This window comes from Aptenodytes patagonicus, chromosome 1, assembly GCF_965638725.1.
Source record: "Aptenodytes patagonicus chromosome 1, bAptPat1.pri.cur, whole genome shotgun sequence".
In the NCBI taxonomy this organism is placed as follows: Eukaryota; Metazoa; Chordata; class Aves; order Sphenisciformes; family Spheniscidae; genus Aptenodytes; species Aptenodytes patagonicus.
Window position 1 is genome coordinate 6,369,163 of NC_134949.1, and position 18,890 is coordinate 6,388,052.

General features: G+C 37.6%; 1 protein-coding gene across 3 annotated transcripts in view; it reads right to left on the minus strand.

Annotated features, from left to right (window-relative positions):
* Positions 1-1,164: 1,164 nt before the first annotated feature.
* Positions 1,165-18,890, minus strand: part of UPF2 (UPF2 regulator of nonsense mediated mRNA decay) — a 69,521-nt gene continuing 51,795 nt past the window's right edge. For all 3 annotated transcript variants that reach the window (XM_076352684.1, XM_076352774.1, XM_076352597.1), the window contains 3 exons: positions 14,237-14,378; positions 10,356-10,476; positions 1,165-2,441 (listed from right to left, as the gene is read on the minus strand). In XM_076352684.1, coding sequence (XP_076208799.1) covers positions 2,432-2,441; positions 10,356-10,476; positions 14,237-14,378 — 273 coding nt within the window. In that variant the 3' untranslated portion in view covers positions 1,165-2,431. The remainder of the gene's footprint in view (positions 2,442-10,355; positions 10,477-14,236; positions 14,379-18,890) is intronic.

The following is an 18,890-nucleotide window of genomic DNA, read 5'->3' on the forward strand; positions in this document are numbered from 1 at the left end:
ACATTCCTGGAGGAGCTCAGAGTTACAAATGTGATTAATAAACGCACCCACAAATTGTGCGTGGAAGAAAACTGATGGGAAAAGACACACACAGGCTGTTTAAACACAAGACTTGAAACAAAGACCTGGTCTTCCTACAACGTCGTACTCCTTATAGGGCGTGTGCAGCCCGTAGCCACGGCACAGAAAGTGCAAGCGCAGAGCCGCTTTTGAAGAGGTGGGTTTCCTGGGTGACAGCACACACCCAGGATACTTGCCTCCTCACAAAATGAGATCTAGGTCTGGCAGAAATCCAGAAAAACGCATCTACACGCCACCTTATAAAACCTTTGAGCCACGCTCTGCCAACTGGAAGTTGTCCACCAGCACCCCGACCAGCGACGTCCTCGGGGAAAACGTCCTGTAATCGTTCCCGCGTTTCTCAATCCCTGGCTGTCATTACAGCATGCGAGTGAAAGGCGCGGACCTAAAGCCGCACTTGCGGTTTTTCCACTCGCAATGCTCGATTCTGCGATTAAAGACCGTAACTTTAAGTAGGTATAGTGTAAAAACCTTGACTTGGTCTCTCCAAAGCGTCACTGGCAAGCTTATGCATTTTAAAATTCACTGTAACTGCCTGAGCTGACAGTGTAACTAGCCAAAGTAGAAGGCTGCTGTCTTTATTTCAGGACTGCCTGGCGACAGCAACAGAAACACCGTTCGGCCACAATTTCACTTATGTTTTTAAGCAAATTATCACCAAGAGGAGTTCTGCTCCTCTCTGGTGTTGGTCCATGCATGGTCCGGCACAGCGTTTCGCCCTTTCACGTGTGAGCGCGTGAATTGAGATGCCAATGCAATGAGCCACAAGAGGAAACTTCATTACTATTAATCTAGCCAAAACCAGCTTAATTTAACTCGGGTTAAATTAAATGCATATGACTGCTTCCATTATGTGAAATGACGATCTCAGTTTCACAACTCCTTGCAAAACAGTAAGAAAATCCTGCATTTACTAAGTGTGATTCAAGTGTGTTTCTTGGGGCAAACTGCTTTGGTAAAATGCCATCTATTTTTACGACGCTTGTATGAAGCACTGTCCGAGCTATGGCCCCACGACATACCACAAACTCTTCAAAACATCATTTCAGACGAACAAAGTCAATGTAAAGAGACAGACACCAATTCTAAATTACAACACTTTATTGCAGCATTGGCAAAGGTCAGATTTCTGAAGCTGGTGAAGATCGGGCGGCATTTCTGTATGAAATGTTACAATTTTACAAGTCTCTCTTCCTACATGCAGAAACCAAAAACAGTGGTAAAAAGGATTTTAAAAGAGCTAGAAAAAAGAATTAGTAGTAACATACAGATGAGCTCCTTAACTCAATCAACTACCTCTACCTGAAAGCAAACAAAAAACTATGCTAATAAATAACAGATTGTCAGAAACAGACCAAGAAACCTCATTTCTACTTAGAAAAAAAAGATCTACTTGTTTCCAGACTTAAATCTTTTTTTTTTTTAAACTTTTTTTTTGTTTCAATAGACACAGAGGCTTATCAACCCGCGAAGATCAACGAAAGATTTGGATCCACTCCTTGACATCCTCCTGTTATGCTGTCACGTTTTGGTTTTCAATGATACATACAATGGGCTCAACTATATCCCTGTCCTCAGGCTGGTGTCAGGCTGTTCCAAGCAGTACGAGTCAACACCCTGTGTTAATCAACTTCACATCCTATTTTAAACCTTAACAGACGTTTTACACCTCCTTGGCTCTTGAGTTTTTCACCCCTCCCCGCTCCCCACCCCCTCTTTCTTGCTCCTCTGGCAGCAAAAGGCTATTCCTTAACCAAAAACTTTCTCGCTAAGGAGTGTTCGATAAGAAGTTGTCCTACTTGTCAGGGTTTTCTTTTAGATTTCACCATTTGCTCTACATTTTTCTACTGTAGATTTGCAGCCCCGAAAGAATATCCTTCCAACACAAAGCGCTCGATTTGGAGGCAACGTAACTTGCATCAAGTTTAGAACTTTGTTCTCCCACGTACTGAGCTGTCAAAGACCTCTTCCATTCCAGTGTAATCCATCTGAGTTTCAGGTTGATCTTTGTTTTCACCGAGATGCTCACTGGTGAAGTTAACCATCTCATTCATTTACTTCTGCTCGTATGAGAAAATTAACCCTCAACGCGGTTCCCATAACAAAAAGCTTGCTTTTTTTTTTTTGTAGGCCATGACTGGAAGCTTCCACTTGTTCTGTGCGGGGTTGGGGGGGAAGAGGGGAGGCTGCTATCGCTGCCCCACGGCCCCAGCCTGTCCCAGGTTTCGATTCTGAACGCTCTAGACTGACGTGCTGAGATGTGTCCACTGCTCTCATTTAATCGCTGGAGGACTCCACTATCCACAACATCAGAGATACAGGACCTAATGAAATGACACTTGCTGCTGGATCAACGTCTCCTAAGAAAGGAAAGGGAAAAAATGAATAGTTTAATACGAGATAACCAATACCGTACGGGTTAGCAACCAGTGGAATCAACTGCCAGTGATTTTGATATCCTTTTAGCCTCTACATATTCAAGTTACTTATTTCTATTATCCGCACAAATTTTTCAAAAGACTGCATCAGACAAAAGAAGGTAGATAACTTGTATCAGAAAAGACTGCCCTACACAATTTCAGCAGGCAAGTCTAAAATTGTTCAGAAATACAGCTGCCTTATCCTCCCAGATGAGATGCTAAACTACCAAAGTGCACAGCTGATTTGTGAATTTGATGAAATACAAGTTATTTTAAATAGTTTTCATCTTCTTCTGCAGTTTCTTAATGTTTAGAAGTACTGCAGAAGTGTTAGAGAGGGCTTTCTAGAGTCAAATAATTGTTTAGAACATTTTGAGAGCGTTGACAGTTGTATTAAAATCTTCGATCATCCCTTGTTCAGGAAAAACATGTCCCTACTCAGAAAAAGTCACATGTAATCCTCTTCAGAACGTAAATATGCATTGAAAAATTACACCAATTCGCAGGCACGTGATTCAACAAGATCAGAGCAATCTAGCAGTAACGCTCATCTAGTGTCACTAACTTCAGCACAGCTGTCAGTTACTGTATCTGGGCTGTTTTTCAGTTGATTGCTAGACTGAAAACTAAAATTTAGTAGTACAAAGCAAAGTAAAAATCAGACATTTACAATTACAAGAAAGCTCCAGGGCTACACACCCACGTCTTTTACCATGTAAACAAAACAGTTCATGTTCCTTTACATTAGTGCATAAACCTCAAGCATTTGTTGAACAGTATTTAATCTAAACCTGTTTTTTTATTGAAAATCTTGCAAGAAAAGTGTTACAGGTATGTTAACTGGACATAGTAACTTCTGCATTTCTTGTAACAGATAAAGCTTTCACAGTAACTCTGTATTTTTAGGTATTGCTTTGTTTTGTTATCCAGTATTCGTGTATTTTATTTAAACACGCTGTATATCTTTGTCAGGAAGTACTGAGCTGATACATCACTAGAACGTACTGCAGTATTGCGTCTATTACTTGGTAATCTTTTAGTGTTACGTAATACAACATTCCAGTTCTTTGTGGCACGCCTGGTATCATGAACATTGGCTATGTGGTTGCAAAAGAAAGGAACTTTAATTTTAATATATTCAGCAGAATGAGATTTCACTTGCAGAATGCTACAACTGAGAAGAAACTTCAAACATCAATGAATTGCAGAATCGTGCTTTTACCTCTCCATGTCCCTTTCAAAAAATAATTCTGCTGTTGACGAGGAGGGAAGGAGAAAGGCTGCATGCATCTAACTTCATAAAAATGACTCTCATCCAAAACAGCAGCTGCCATGGCACATTGGCGGCAGATTAGACAGAGTAAGTAGTTTCAAAGGATTAGGGCAAGATGCTGCTGGTAAAAATCTTAGAGGCAGTTTTTCCAAAAACAGGTATTTCACATGACATTTCTCTCCAAATTAGTAAACTTGATCCAAACCTATATTTGGCAAGGTCAAACTTTGTACGTAGCTGTAATTAAAGACATCTTGAACTGTATGTGTAAAATGAATCAATTTTTTTGCAACCTACTCCCTCACCTCCCTTCCCTGCTACCAACACAGTTATTAAGTTGTATAAAAATCTTAGTCATCTTTTCAACACCACTGCGTAAGTATTAATACTGCCTAAATACTCCCTGTGATAGAGAAACACACAGATACACTTTTACCTAATCATGGCTGGAGTAGAAAACCAGAACTTGTAAAAAGGCACAGAAACATTACACCACAGCATAGGCTAGGAAAATAATCACAAATCCATTGCACACATGAAGTTGGCAGAATTTAAGTCAGCAAGACAACGTTATGCCTTGAGTTGAAACGTGCCCAGGAGAATATATGTAACTTATGAAATCAAGACCTTTTTGCACATTGTTGACATCACAAGATCACAAAAAATTCTTATGATTTCTTAACACGTGAGATCTTTGAGATGAAGTTGCACACTTCTCCCTAATCCCTTCCTGTCCTACACCAACCCACAAATGTTTTACGTATTTCTGGAATAATGTATGTATTCACAAATTTCAGGCACCTTCGTTCTCCTCCAAACACCTCCTCGCAAACCTCACTTGCTGCTTTGCTTTTCATGACTAATCTCAGCTTTGGTGCTCTCTGTTCTCCCTCTCTCCTAATCACATTAACCAAAAACAGGAACATGAAATAGAAACACAATGAACACCTGAAATGTATTTTTCCATTTTAAACATAATGCTCTTTCACGAACAGTTCTTTTCTTTGTGTGCCTTATTCTGCTGAACACATTTTATTGCTTTCAGATGCATGAGCTTTAGGGGGGGAGGACAGTTCTCAATGAGGAAAACACCCTCTGAAGTTCAGACCCCTGCTCTGAACTGTTGCCTGCACAGACAGCAGAGATAACTTACGGAGACTGATCTTTGCTTTCTGCTCTCCTCCCACAAAACCCGCCTTTGAGATTAAACAGTATGTACACATTCCTGCATACTGGCAAGAGAAGCAAAATACCGGAGAGTACTAACTTAAGTCCTGGGAAACTTAAATTCAAGTACCTGTCATGCCACAGTCAGCTTCTTTCCTGTCTCATAGATCTATGGAATTGGACAAAAACATCACTTGTCTTCCACATGGGAGTGTGTACGTGTGTTCACACGTCAGACTGTGCGGTGACTTGATTCCGCAGTAAGGAATGCAGTAACAGAGATTACAGACATAGTGTACCCTGATATGGGCTGGAGAGAGATTTCAACAAATGTAAAGGTGTTTAGACTCATTCTAAACACATTACTACTGCTCGTGTGATTAAGTTCTCAACAGCAAAATTGGAAATTACATTCTGTAAAACGTTAACTAGCGATTTTGTGTTGAAAAAAATGTAGCACTGGATTTTAAACAGCTGTTATCAGTTTAGCTGTGCAAGAATATATTCTCTGGAACAATCATATTTCAGAGTGTGCGTTTCTGGACTAATAAAATACTAAGGTGCCCTGGGCATTTCCTAACGAATCTGAATTATCAACTTCCACAGTATAAACAGCACGGATTCAAATAATCCGCAAAACCTAGACTTAACTAAGTAAGAGAATCTCAAGCTGTGCAAATTATTTTATATTCTCATCTGTTCCAACAAAAATAAAATACTCTGACAAAATCAAATCAAAGTCATAGTATGCAAAGTGGGCTATTATCAGGAAGGTGTTTTGAGGCTTGGTAGTTAGTTTCCAGAGGGCCACAAAGCTGTAGGGGTTTTTGTTTGATCTATTACTATTTTGTTATTATTGCTATTGAAACAACTTTTTTAAACAAAGAGTCTTTATAAATGAGTATGCTAATAAATAAAATCTTGCCTTCCTTTCCCTCTAAACTGTAATTGTGGTCAGGTATCTCTTCCCCTTTGCTACAGGGGTTAGACTCACACCTACATTTGCAGAGCCCAACAAGCACCATGTTGCAAAGACAAAAACCTGAGGACCTTGCTTCCCCCCCCCCCTCCCCCCCCCCGTTAAATTCTAGTGCAGTCCACCAAAAAAAGCTGCAGGATTTGGAAACCCCTCCTTCAGGTTCCTTCCCTGGGCTTTCCTCCCATAAAACAGCTGAAAAGGGAGGTTGGAATTTCTCTGCTGAGTTTGAATGGCTTTCATGGAAAGCTACACTAGCATGTGTATGTATGTATTAGGGAAAAGGATGTAGTACAAAATCAAGAACGACAACTGAGAAAAGGTCAAAATTAAAATACTGGTGAAAAAGATGGCAAAGAATAAGGTGAACTGAGCTAGCACGCAATTAAATAGAGCACTGAATTTTTCAGTATTTATGATATCTAGAATGTGAAGATGGGAGCCATTTCATCATAAAAATCTCTGAAGCAAGAGCAAAATATTACTGCTAAAGTGATGACCCCTCTTTTTTTTTTTTTTTTTAAAGAATACAAGAGGTCATGGAAAATGACAACTAAAGATTTCAAAAGCAGCGTGATGTACCAAGGGACAGATTTGTCTGTTCAAGGCAGTGCCACGCCAACACCCAAGAGTTTGTCTAATTTGAGACAGTGACAGTCTACGACAACCAGCTAGACTGAGGCTAACAGAGAAATTGGATTTAGGCTGCCCAAGACTTTTGGTATATGTCAGTAAGAAGTGGATTCAAAGCTTCAAAATATAGTATTGGTCAATACATGAACTAAATAGCAGGTGAGGTACGAAGTGTGTTTGTCCAGTAGCTGAAACAGGAAATAATGTTAAATTCACATTTTTCCTTATTATCTATACTCTGATTTTTCAGCATTAATGAAATACTCTTTATTATGGGAATATTTAGCTAATAAAATCCAGCATCCTGTTATTACCTTTATGCTTCATTTTTCTTTATTAAATGGGTTAAAGAGAAATAAGAGTCGGATGCAAATAGGAGACCTGAAATTGCCAATTAACTTGAATATGATTTTGTTTCTCAGCTTACGTCTGCATCCCAGTGGGCCTTTTGACACAGACAGGTCCTCCTTCTCTACTATCAAAACAGCAGTGAGTTTTGAGGTTACTGCTTTTAATATGGAGAGGTTTAACAAGTTAAAGAAGTCCTTGGTAAGGCTCGCTTCTCTATAGTCAAATTTCTCACTGCAATTCTTTTTTCTTTCTTGGTAATCAATGTTTCAAATACATTTCATAAAATGTGGTTATTTACATTTCACTTTATAAGCAAGCCATTTAATGGATCTCAATCCTCTTTAAACAAAGGAAAAACACTTTTTTTGAAGTGAGAGGCTGTTCTCCAGAACTGTAAAAGAATATTTTCATGATAATCCCATCACTGAAAAAAACGACTTTTGTAAATTTTGTGTTTCCTGAAGGTATCAGCTTAACAGCTTGATAGCCAAAGTCCTCTTTTAATACACAAATGCTACAGAACTGGAGGCAAGAGTGAAAATTGTTGCCTTCCCAGTTCTGCTGAAGCAAGTCAAGGAACCCTACTCTTAATGGAGTCACAGTTAAGTTATCTTTAAGGCCAGTCAGCCTTAAATGTATGAGTCCCAAAAAGAATCTCCTCCTTGCAGGATTAGTAGGTCTTCAAGCCTAAGGCTATACAAGCAGGCAATTACAAATAAACAGCAATAAACTCCAATTTTTGATCCAGCATTTTGCACACGCTAAATAATAAGGAATCTGACAAAGCCTGTCAATCTCACTGCACTTAATTCAATACAGAAAAACGACATTAATGGATAACAAATAAAGTAAACACTGCAAAAGATTTCTCTCTTGTTTTTTAACAAAATGCGTGCTGTGTAGCCACAGCCACTAATTCATTCTTCCATTTACTGTGGGTTTATCACAGGCAAAGGAGGCAACACATTTATGGGTGTTTTTGGATTTTTTGGTTTTGTTTTGGTTTAGTACCCCACTAGACCAAAACAGAATCACAGAAAAATTTGGGTTCCAAGGGCCCTCTGGAGGTCATCTAGTCCAAATCCTGCTGTGACAGCAGGGCTCGCTGCAATGCTAGATCCAGTTGTTCAAGGCCAAAAACATACGAGAGAACCCAGTGCTGCCTTCATTAATTTTTGAATCATCCATTACAATAGGTAGATTTGGATTTAACTTTCTAAAAGATGTCTGAAACACAGTGCTTAGGGCATGTTCAGCAACACAAAAGTAAAGGTAAAAACACCAAATTAATTTCTCTGCTCTTAACGCTACTTGAAATGCAAGGAAGTCCTCATCCCAACCTTAGCTGTCAGAACCTGTCAGGTTGTACATTACAGTGGAATCAACCAGATTTACTTGCTCAGATTATCCCTAGCCTCAGGAAGTTTAAAATAAAAAGTTGCATACCTTAGAGAAAGTAACATACATTATTATTTCTGATAAATTTGAGTTAGTATTGCAAGAAAATAACATATCAGTCATCTTTATATACATAGAAGAAACAACGCAACACAGCTCACTCATCATGTAAGCGATAACATCTGTAATTATACAAATTGGTTCTATCATGTAGGAAAGTAAAAGCTTTTCCAAACATACTAAAATTAACAGCTCAGTTCCTATTTGCTCTCAGCAAATAGGAAGATACTCTAGTGTCCTCAGAGTCTATGGGGTAACTTCTTAACTAAAACATGAGGGTAGTCTGGGCAGAGAGGCTGCAGTTCACCCTTCAGAGTCAGAAGACAATCTTCAATATATCCTATAAATCAGAAGCTCTAAAAATGTAGGTGACAATCTATACTACAAGTGGTAAGCCATTGGTGGACCCACAGTCCCCAATAAGTAAATCTCTGCTTAAATATCTTTCAGTGGGGGTTATGAAAAGTAACATTCCCTTACTACAGGCTAAGATAGCTCAACTGATGCATGACTGCAAGTCTGAGTGTTGCACTATGCCACAAATAAAATATGCCTGCTAAAACCAACTTCCAGGTCCCTGCTCTAAGGAGCTTACAGATTAAAAGGAACAAAGAGTAAATTACATAATACAAAACTACATCAGAATTGCAAGCGCATGGCACAGCTATTTGAACAAGCAAACACTACTTAAACTGTTCGCTGGATAATGTCTGACCTAGTTTACAGTGAAGTCCTAAATTACGTTTTCCCTAAAACATTTGAAAATAAAAAGCTTTCAGAAGAACTGCATTTAAACAAAATATGCAAATATCACATCTACTGGTCTGGCTGCTGTATTTAAAGAGTAATTGCAGTGTGCTTCTCATACAGGTTGCAAGGCATTTGGGAAAGATGACCTAAAGAAGAGAAGACTGCATAGTTATTTATGAAACACCTGCAAGTATTATGGCAATTCAGTATAACCAAATAGTTTATATTTCTATGACAGTATTAGGCCACAGTGATATGAAAAAGCTAAATGGACAGCACCACTCATTTTATTGAGTTACATCTGGTTTGGGTTTTTTTAAATATTTATTTTCAATTGCAGTCTGTTTTCCAAAAAGAGGGGTTTTTTTGTACAAGCAGTATCCATATAGGGTCTCAGTGGAGTGAGTGATCATCAGGAAGTAAGTTATATATTATATGACTATAAAAATGTACCAGAAAAGAAGTTGGCAGTTACTGTAACATAGGATTAGCACATTACATTAACTTATTTGTAGTTTACAAAGACAGACCCATTTGTAGGCAAACTCTCCCTTCCCAGTTGCTGCTCCTATCTATCCACCTCCAAAATTAACTTGCAAAGAAGAGAAACATGAAAGCAGTCTGTGTTTCACCTGAAACTGTCTATTCAAATTCGTGCTGCAGGGTTAATTTAATGGTTTATTCGCAAGCTTACTCCAAGTGAGAAAAGACACACTGAGATATATTAAAGCTGTAGAATGACGATTAGGCAATCTGGAATGACTCTTTTCATGTTAATACTGGTTTTGGTATGCTCTTGCACACCATAAATCAAAGGTTCTCCTCCCCCCTCCCCACCTTTACTATATTTACTTTCCATTCAGGGCTTCAAATACATAGGTATAGCTCTCAAATTCACCAAGTTGGAAAAACACAATGGGAATTTCTCTAGATACTCAAAAATATCCTCCTCCCCCCTCCCCCCCCCAAAGCAGACTTGCATCTTTTCCCCTATAGAAAGAGGCTCGGATTCTACCAGCCATTTCACAACTGAAAAATAATCCTCTGGCTTCCAAACCTCTGTCAAGGGCATATTTACAGACACTGTTAGAAGCACAAAACACTGCTCAGTATTTTAACAGAATGCTTTAGAATGGAAACTACTAACAAATGCATTTGCACTACACAGATCATTATCTGTTTCAATTATGAAGGTAATTACTTGCCTAGAACCAGAATTACCACATTTAAAGGAAGATTGTCCTACCTCCCACCAGTTTTAAAGATTAGATCTGCATTAGGTGCTCCCTTCGGATGCTGGTAACGAGGCCGCCGTTCACGATTAGTATTTGCTGGAGCTGGACGCTGTGCCAGAGACTGCAACATTTCTGTAATTTCATACATAAGAAAGTTCAATACATTTTCTATGCATCTTTTTGAAGAAGAATTTACACAAGCACATTTCACTGCCATATAGTAAAAAAAAAAACAACAAACTAAACCTTATTTACACTTCGCTATACTTTAGGGTTAGCACTCCTCAAGCTATTCCATAACAGCTAGTTTTAAAAAAGTTACTAGATTGCAAAGACAGCTTTGACAAATCCAAGCTATTCCATAATATGAACTTGCATTTCCAGATGTTCTTACAGAAGGAACTGCCAGCAATGGTTTTCATCACAGGTGCCTAAGGAAGGGGGCTGTGACCTTTTCTTTCTAAATATATCAGCCACCACTTTCTTTATCAATGATCAGGGACAAAGATTCACAGCAGTATGAGAAGCCACATTAAACCACCCTGAAATAGTAACAACTGGGCAATGGTGCTGCCAATTAAAGACTCGGCAAGAAACCTGTCCTAAAATTAGGCATTGAGAAGTCAGGTATTTAAGTCTAAGCTAGCCATAATAGGATCCTTTTACAGAGACAGGCACCTGAAGAGGGTGACTCAACTGACCTACATTACACCAGCTGTCTCATGGACGGAGTTTTTCACTTTATGATCAGTGGGAAGAAATAGGTGGGTGCAGAAAGAAGCCTACACTACCCAGTTTAGCCCTGGACATCTACCTAGCTTAAACTGCCCAGAAGTTGGAAGTATCAGTGTTTTGGCATTTGGTAAAACTTCATTTCTGAAATTTCATTTCATTTTTGTTATGAGAAAAAGATGGTTCTTTACCAGATTAAGTTAATGGTTATTAAGTACCCAATATAATTACAAATACATCATAGGGACCTCCACATAACCTCTGCCTGTATGTTAATGCAACTAATGGAAAGTATTCTGACAGTCCACCTGTGCAAGAATCTACATTACTCAAACAGACAGATGGAATAAATGAAGGGGAAAAGTGGAATAAGCTCTTAAACAGATTATGTTTGAAGGTCTGCTCTGTCTGGTTCTCTAATCTCTGGTAATCTCATTGGAGACACATACCCATCATCTGCTAGAAACAAAACTTCCACTAGTCTCACAATGACTTGCACAAGGCAAAACTGGAGACTCTAATGAGATTCTTTTGCCATTTACAAAATGCACATGAAGCTTTCAGTAAGTTATCCACTCAATCTTTGAGAAACTGGGAAACTATGAATGATTTAATACACAATATTGGTGTCAACAGTTAATAAACCACATTCACACTCTGTATATTCCTCTATCAACATCTGGAAAAGGCAAAGAAAGCCATTCAACACACTGACAGTCCATTTTTGTAAACATCATGAAATAACATCCTTCAAAGTGATTCTGTATGCCAGGAGAGATCTCTGTTGGCAATGACAAGACCCAGGAAGAAAATAAGAAGAGATTATGGTACATTGCCAGCCAGGTGCCAGAAGCAAGAAATGAATGAGCAAGTATGTGCATGCCTGTCTCTTCTGTTTTCCACATTGTAGGTGAAAGAAAATATCAGGGTTTGTGAAAAGTCAGTAACTGAGAAGTTGAGTAATGGAGAAGGTAACAGAAGGAAGAAGTGGCAAGGGAGCACAATGTATTAGCTAGGCTGAAGGCACGTCACCCGTCTTTGGTTTTAGTGAAGAAAAAAAATAATCTACACAGAAAAATACTAGTCTTAATTAGAGAGTCACCCAGTTCCTCGTATTTCTTTAAATTAAAAATGTTTGTAATACTAATACACATTACTGAAGTATTAAATAATTATCTGATACTACTTTGAAGTACATTGGTGAATTTTCATCCATTAGCTACCCTGTGCAGATGAAAAAAAACAAATATACGTGCAAATGTTAGGACAACCCTGAAGCATTCTTCCAGAAATTGAGACTTCTTTGTCCCTTGGTAACTTCAAAGCTTGAAACAGAAATTTAAAACCAACTCTTTCTTTCAGTGGGTATGTACCAACTTGTTACAGGCAAGCTGACTGTTCAAATGTAACAATCAACTGCACAAAATCTAAACAAAAAATAGTTCCAAAGAGGAATGTAATTTGGCCTATTTAATTTAACCTGATTAAAAGGTCCTTTTTAATTTGGTTTTACTGTGTATATTACCCAGGTTACTGAAAAAGAATCAACAGCTGTTTTAAAAATGGATGTCAATTATGGAACCTATTTCTTCTGTGCTGATTTTCCTCCTATGCTTTATATGCTCCTTAATGCTTTATACACAGCACCTAGAAAATCTATGAGAAAGTAAAAAAAGCCTATTACTGGTTATCAATTGGTATCAGTTGTCTGATCGATTTTTGTTGGACAAAAATCAATGTGATCTTATTTTGGATAAGAAGCACAATTGCTCACAATAAACTCCTAGATTAAACAGACTGATTTTAAAGATACCAACAAAGTCATACGACAAGGCATAAAAACCCAAATGCCCTGACAAGTAAAAAGATCAGAAATATCATTAATGAGGAAAAACCCACAAGAAGTCTGAGAAAAGCACTTAAGTGTCTAATTCTAGGGTCTACTGTTTCTCTTCCTTTTTCACAAGTGGGCTTTATAAGAGGGCAGTGTCTCAGAAAAGAAGTTTGAGCTGATTACAATGTTTAATACTAAAAATATATTCTGTTACCATTTCAGAGCTCTGTAGACACTCACTTTGGAAAAATATTCCTTTTTACGATTACAAGTTTAGTTCTTGTACTATCAAAGTTCTGAAGAGAGTGTTAGATTCCATAGTGTTTTTAGAATTCAAGCTGCTTTAATGTAAATTTCCCATTTCTTGATGAATAATGACCTTTTACTACATACCTTAAATGAGATTTCCTGCTAATTAACTACTTATACTGTCCTTACCACCAGACTGCAACATCTTTAAAAAAAAAAAAGAGCAAGAACTTTGGAGATGTTAAATGGAAATACTAACATAAGAACCTAATACCATCAGTTTTATTGGTCTGGCTTTGTTTACTATCTGAGTAAGCCAAGGAAAGTTGAGTCTGAAAAAAAGAAAACCCCACCCACCCAACAACCAAACACATCAAGCACACCAGTTTAGGGGCTATATGATCTGTTGTATTAACTGTTTGCTTCAATCTGTCCAGGTTCCAAAATGCCTGACTTACATATCTTTAAAAAACAAATTAGATCATATAATTTGTAGGAAACTTTCATCCTGTTAATATATCGTTATGCTCCAGATCATAGCACTTCTTGAACCTTTAGAAATATGAAGCTGAGGTGACAGTTTTTATTTCTCAGGTGAAGGTTACCTCTTAGTATTTGCAAGCCTTAGCAAGACTGATGAAGATTCTAAATACCTATATACCTGAATATCTAAAATACCTATTAATATCTAAAAAGCAGAGTTTAAGTTGCACAGAATTAATTCCTCATATCCAACTCAGTTGTCTTGCAGTAATGCAGACAATGCCACAAACATCAGATTAATTTTGTGTTATTTATTTTTAAGAAAACAATCTCAGTTCTTCCCCTTTCCCAAAATAAATGGAAATGCTGAGATTTGAGGCCCACTTAAAAACTCCCGTTCATGGAAAAGCTATAAAAACTTCTTCAAGCACAGAGACCAGGAAGTAAATAATGAGTGACTGAAACGAAAATACAGGCTTTTCATGAAGTATTGCAAATCAATATTCAGAACTTGAATTGTCATAAATAGTATTTTCTGTAGATCCATGAAAGTTCGTCCGAAAATAAAAATTAAATATTTGGTGATTTTCTTACCCTGGTAGTCCTCTTGTTCTTGCCTTTCATTGATATCCAAAGTGAGCTTTTTCATCCTCATTCTCTCCTCCTGTTCAGCTTGTTGTTGGTTCCAATGGTTTGCAGCAAGTTGGGAAGACATTGGCACATTTAGGATCTTAAACTGTAAATGAAAATAAGTTTAAGTGGCCATCGCAGAAAAAAAAACCAAAACAACCACAAAACAATCCAAAATACAGAAGGGTTGTAGTTATTTCTAGGTTATTTTGATGAGATACTTTCTACAGAAGTTTCTACTGGAAAGTGAGTTATTAGTTTTGTTTGCTTGGGTTTTTTTAGACTATTTCACATAAGGAAGCATGAGAAAATACAAGATACTCAGACCTCCTAAAGACACAGAGAACATACAAAAAAGGCTGATGTACTGCTAAGGCAAAAGACTATTACACACAGTATTTATGGGAATAAAATTGATTAACTTTCACCAGGAACACATAGCTATAAGCTTTATTTCTTATTTTCATACAAGCTGATACCCTCACAGTGAATTACATTGGTCTTGAGATGTAAGCACCATAGCTGGCTCAGAAAGCTGCATCTCTCTCCAAAGGTTTCTACCTTCCAAAGAGATGACGCCCCTGAGCAGAATTTCTACTATTAATCCCTTGTGATAACAGAGGAGAAATATTCCAAGCATTTCAGATACGCCCCAGCATTCCTTGGTTGGTACTTTTCCTTTTACGAATAATTCTAGCTCCACAGTGCTTCTTATTAATCTGGAGACAGCTGTGGTGTCAAATTTAATCTTTTCCTCCTTCCCCACACCTAAACATCCACACTACACATTCAACACGTTATCTGATTTGCCATAAGCTGCATTAAAGGTAAGCTTGGTACTACTCCGACAGAAGTACCCTCTCTCTGAAAAATACAGCTGAGATTTTCAGAGAGGCATAGGGAAGATACTTTCTTTTTCCCCAGACTCAGAAAATCCAAGTTTCTATTTCCACAGAAAATTTTTTTACAGTTGTTCCAAAACAGAGAAGTGATTCATAATCTTATCTGCAACTGAAACAATAGTTTTCAGAAACCCCTTAATGCTAAAGTTTGTGAACATATTTAGAAAAATTTCACTTCCTCCTTCAACTGCACATCCATTAGAAATAACTATTTCCGTGCTCTAAGTAGGGTAATGCATTTAAGGATAATCACTCTCAATATTCCACGAACTGCTGCTTGTTCTTGTCATCTGAGATCTATTTCCACAGAAATAGAAGCAGAGCAAATTTCTAAGTGTTCTTTTCTGCTACACTGTCAAAAGCTGCAGACAGAAAGATACATTATCAAAACCTCTGCCGAGAAGGTATATAGTAAAAGCAAAATCCTCACTGCGTATGGTTAGTATGTAATGCAGTAACTACTAAAAAATCTCAAGGTATCTATTAGATAGTAGTGCCCCACTAGCAGATGAATGATGAGTGTGAGAAGACACCAAGTACCCAGATGCAGCATTTGAAAATAAACTGTGTTTGAAACAGTTAAGGCAGACTTGCAAACACTTGAGAAAAAACTGGGTACAGTGAAACCCTATCAATTAGAAGATTTATTTAGGTAAGACAAATCAGGCAAAAGATTTTTTTTTTGGGGGGGGGGGGGAGAGGGTAATAGCATATTATATTGAACATAAATACAAGCTTGTTATGAAGGTGTGCAGGGAAGAATAAAAATGAAAGTTCTTGAAATTCCAACAGAAAAGTAAGCTTTAGTTACTTATTGCTGAGCAGACTGTGCATGTTCCCAGATACTGTCAAGTGAGCTTTACACTAACTACACAAATAACTAACCCATTAGCAGCATTTCATGATAAAAATCATTCCTTAGCTTCACCATTAAGCTCCTCATCCATCTTAATATGTCCTTTATATTTTATCTTTTCTACGGATTTATCAGCTTAATGGGATTGGTAAGTGTTTTCAGACAGGATGCTTAAAGTAGAAAAAAAGAAAACTGAAATATAGAAAGGTGCAAATGCAAGAGACTGGTAACTAACAAACTATCAAAGTCACTATCGCAAGGCAATCAGACAGTTGCCATCTGAAATCAAATCACTGATGACAATTACTAAAGGATATGATGATTACTGAGCAAATGAAATATTTCTGATTTGCAACTAGAGAAGAGGTATATCAAAAACCTCTTATAAAATCTGTGAGATGGGGACAGAACATAAGGACTTCACTTAGAAGATGGCAAACTGAAGAAAGATCAAAAATTATCATTCAGAAGACTAGATTACAGATTTCATAAAAATGTCACTGAGATAAAGAATTTCACATTCAAGGACAGACTTGACCATTCCATGGATACTACCATTCTTTTATGGAACCTTGCCAAAAATCTTTCCAATGCAAGGAAATCTTTTGTCTTAGGTATTAACCAAATTTCTTGACACTAGGTGACTTTTTTTTTTTACTGTCTAAATCTCACCTTAGTTCACACCTACCTGGCATAAAACTACTTGGACAGTTTCAAAAACACCAAATGGTATCAGACCTCAGCTCTGAACCCTTATGACAGCAATATTTCTTTATTTCCCCTTGCTCTCTCATGGCTTGTGGATAAATCATGATGCCATAGTCTAATTTCCAATAACCATGTTCAGTTCTCTACTACTAGTTTTGTAAGTTTTGTCATACAACTTTGCTACAGCTGACGGGTGCAAAAACCTAGCCACCTATTGCAAGACACTGGCCTACCTGATGTTCTTGCTATTGCCTGTTTTTGTAAATCACAGTGTGACAAAAAAGGATAAAATACAGTGTCCTTGTTACTATCAGCCTGCAATGACTATTAATTCAGGTTGCAAGCTGCTGGTCAGTTGTTCTTGTGTTACTTCAAAAAACTAGTTGTCAATGCTCCACTAAAATCTGGCTGAACACTGGCATGCAAACTGAGTATTTAGTGACTGGACCCCAACTACCAAATATTAACTGCCGGAAGGAAGCACAGCACGTTCCGTTTTCATCAGTAAGTACTTTCTTACAGTGAAGATTTCTAGTTTCAGCAGCAGTGTTGACAAAGAACACAGAGACCAAACCAATTGCTAACATAGCAAGCTATTAGGTTGACGTCATAGTGAGGTGGCGATGCTTATCATTCCAGTGACTGTGCAGATGAGAAGTTACTTACAGCCTTCCAGGCTGTCTGCAAACTCCTTTTGACTGTTTTTAAAAAGCTGAAAGTTTACAGCTATAAACTTAACAGTAAAGCATGCGTCCATCACTTCAAAACTCTGTGCACATTCTGCTCACGCAGATTTAAGAAGGAATAATTATTTTCTTTTCAATTCTACCTCTTCTTTCCTGCTTATTTTTCTACTAAAACTGACTACTAAGACATTTTTTTTTTCTGAATACAAAACTATGGACAAAGAAGCCTTTCATTGATTCAAGAACTGAACCAGTCTGTAAAGCAACTGTTTTCTACATTTCTAGAAACACTGAGAAGAGTTTTGGCAGGAAGAGCCTACTCCCAAAAGCAAATATTGGGGGAGGAGTAGGGAAAGCTCCTGAACAAGTTCTGCTTTCTTTTTCAAGCCACACGTTGGCAATATTTTCCCCTCACACAGAATACGAAGATCCTAAAATTCTTGGTAACTACAGATACTCCCAGTAAATTATCCTGAAAAAGGTAAACACCATTTTCTTTTCATGGAGTTCCCTTCAATCCCTTCTCAGCCCAATGACAACAGTTACAATTCCCCACTCAAAACTTCTGTAGAACTTTGTATACAACATTCAAGTTCCAGGAAAACCAGAATAACCAAACAAATGTAGTAAGGAAATCAGTTAATCATCACTACTAAATGCAAGCACGTAAATGTCCGCTCAAATAGGTATCACCACTTACATTTTCAGAGCGCTTACATAGCACAGCATTTTCTTACCAGACTAACAAGGCTTAAAAACACATTGGGAATCACATACGCTCACTAGTTCAAGGGTTTTATGAAAACAGACCTCAACTTTCTACACAGATTTTTAAAGTGTCTTTTACACAGAGAAAGAGAAAGATTCTACTTCAGCTTTACATACCTCAACTGTTACACTACTGTCACAATTCAGGTAACAGAAGTCAAAACAGAAGTAATGGCATGGACAACAGATTTAAATACTTGAAAGGCACAGATGCATGGAATAAAACAATGCCTTGGTTTTGCTTTCCACAAAAAGTCACTGGAGTCATTCACTTTCATCATCAATTTATATAACCAAGACGAAAAGGTTTCTTTAAAGGACTTAAACCATGACAAGAAATGCATGCGGAACGTGTTAGGTATTGATTTGTATACTATGTATTTGCTGACCCAGGAAAATTCAAACATATACTGGAGAAAAGAGCCAAGGCAAATGTATAGCTTGGCTGCATGAAGCAAGAGGTTTGTTTTATCAACATGATTTCCATTTAAAAGTTTCTCTGAGAGATTCACTCAGCATTTTCTGGAAGAGTCCTCTAAAAAAAGCCTTCAGAGATAATAATTTTTTTCCCGAGTTGAACAAATTCAACCAAGTGGCAGTTACTTAAGAAATGGAATTTAGCAAACACCATACATCTTGATTTGAAGCTGAATGTGTTTTCAGAAAAATCTGTAGAATCTTGAAGATTCTGGAATATT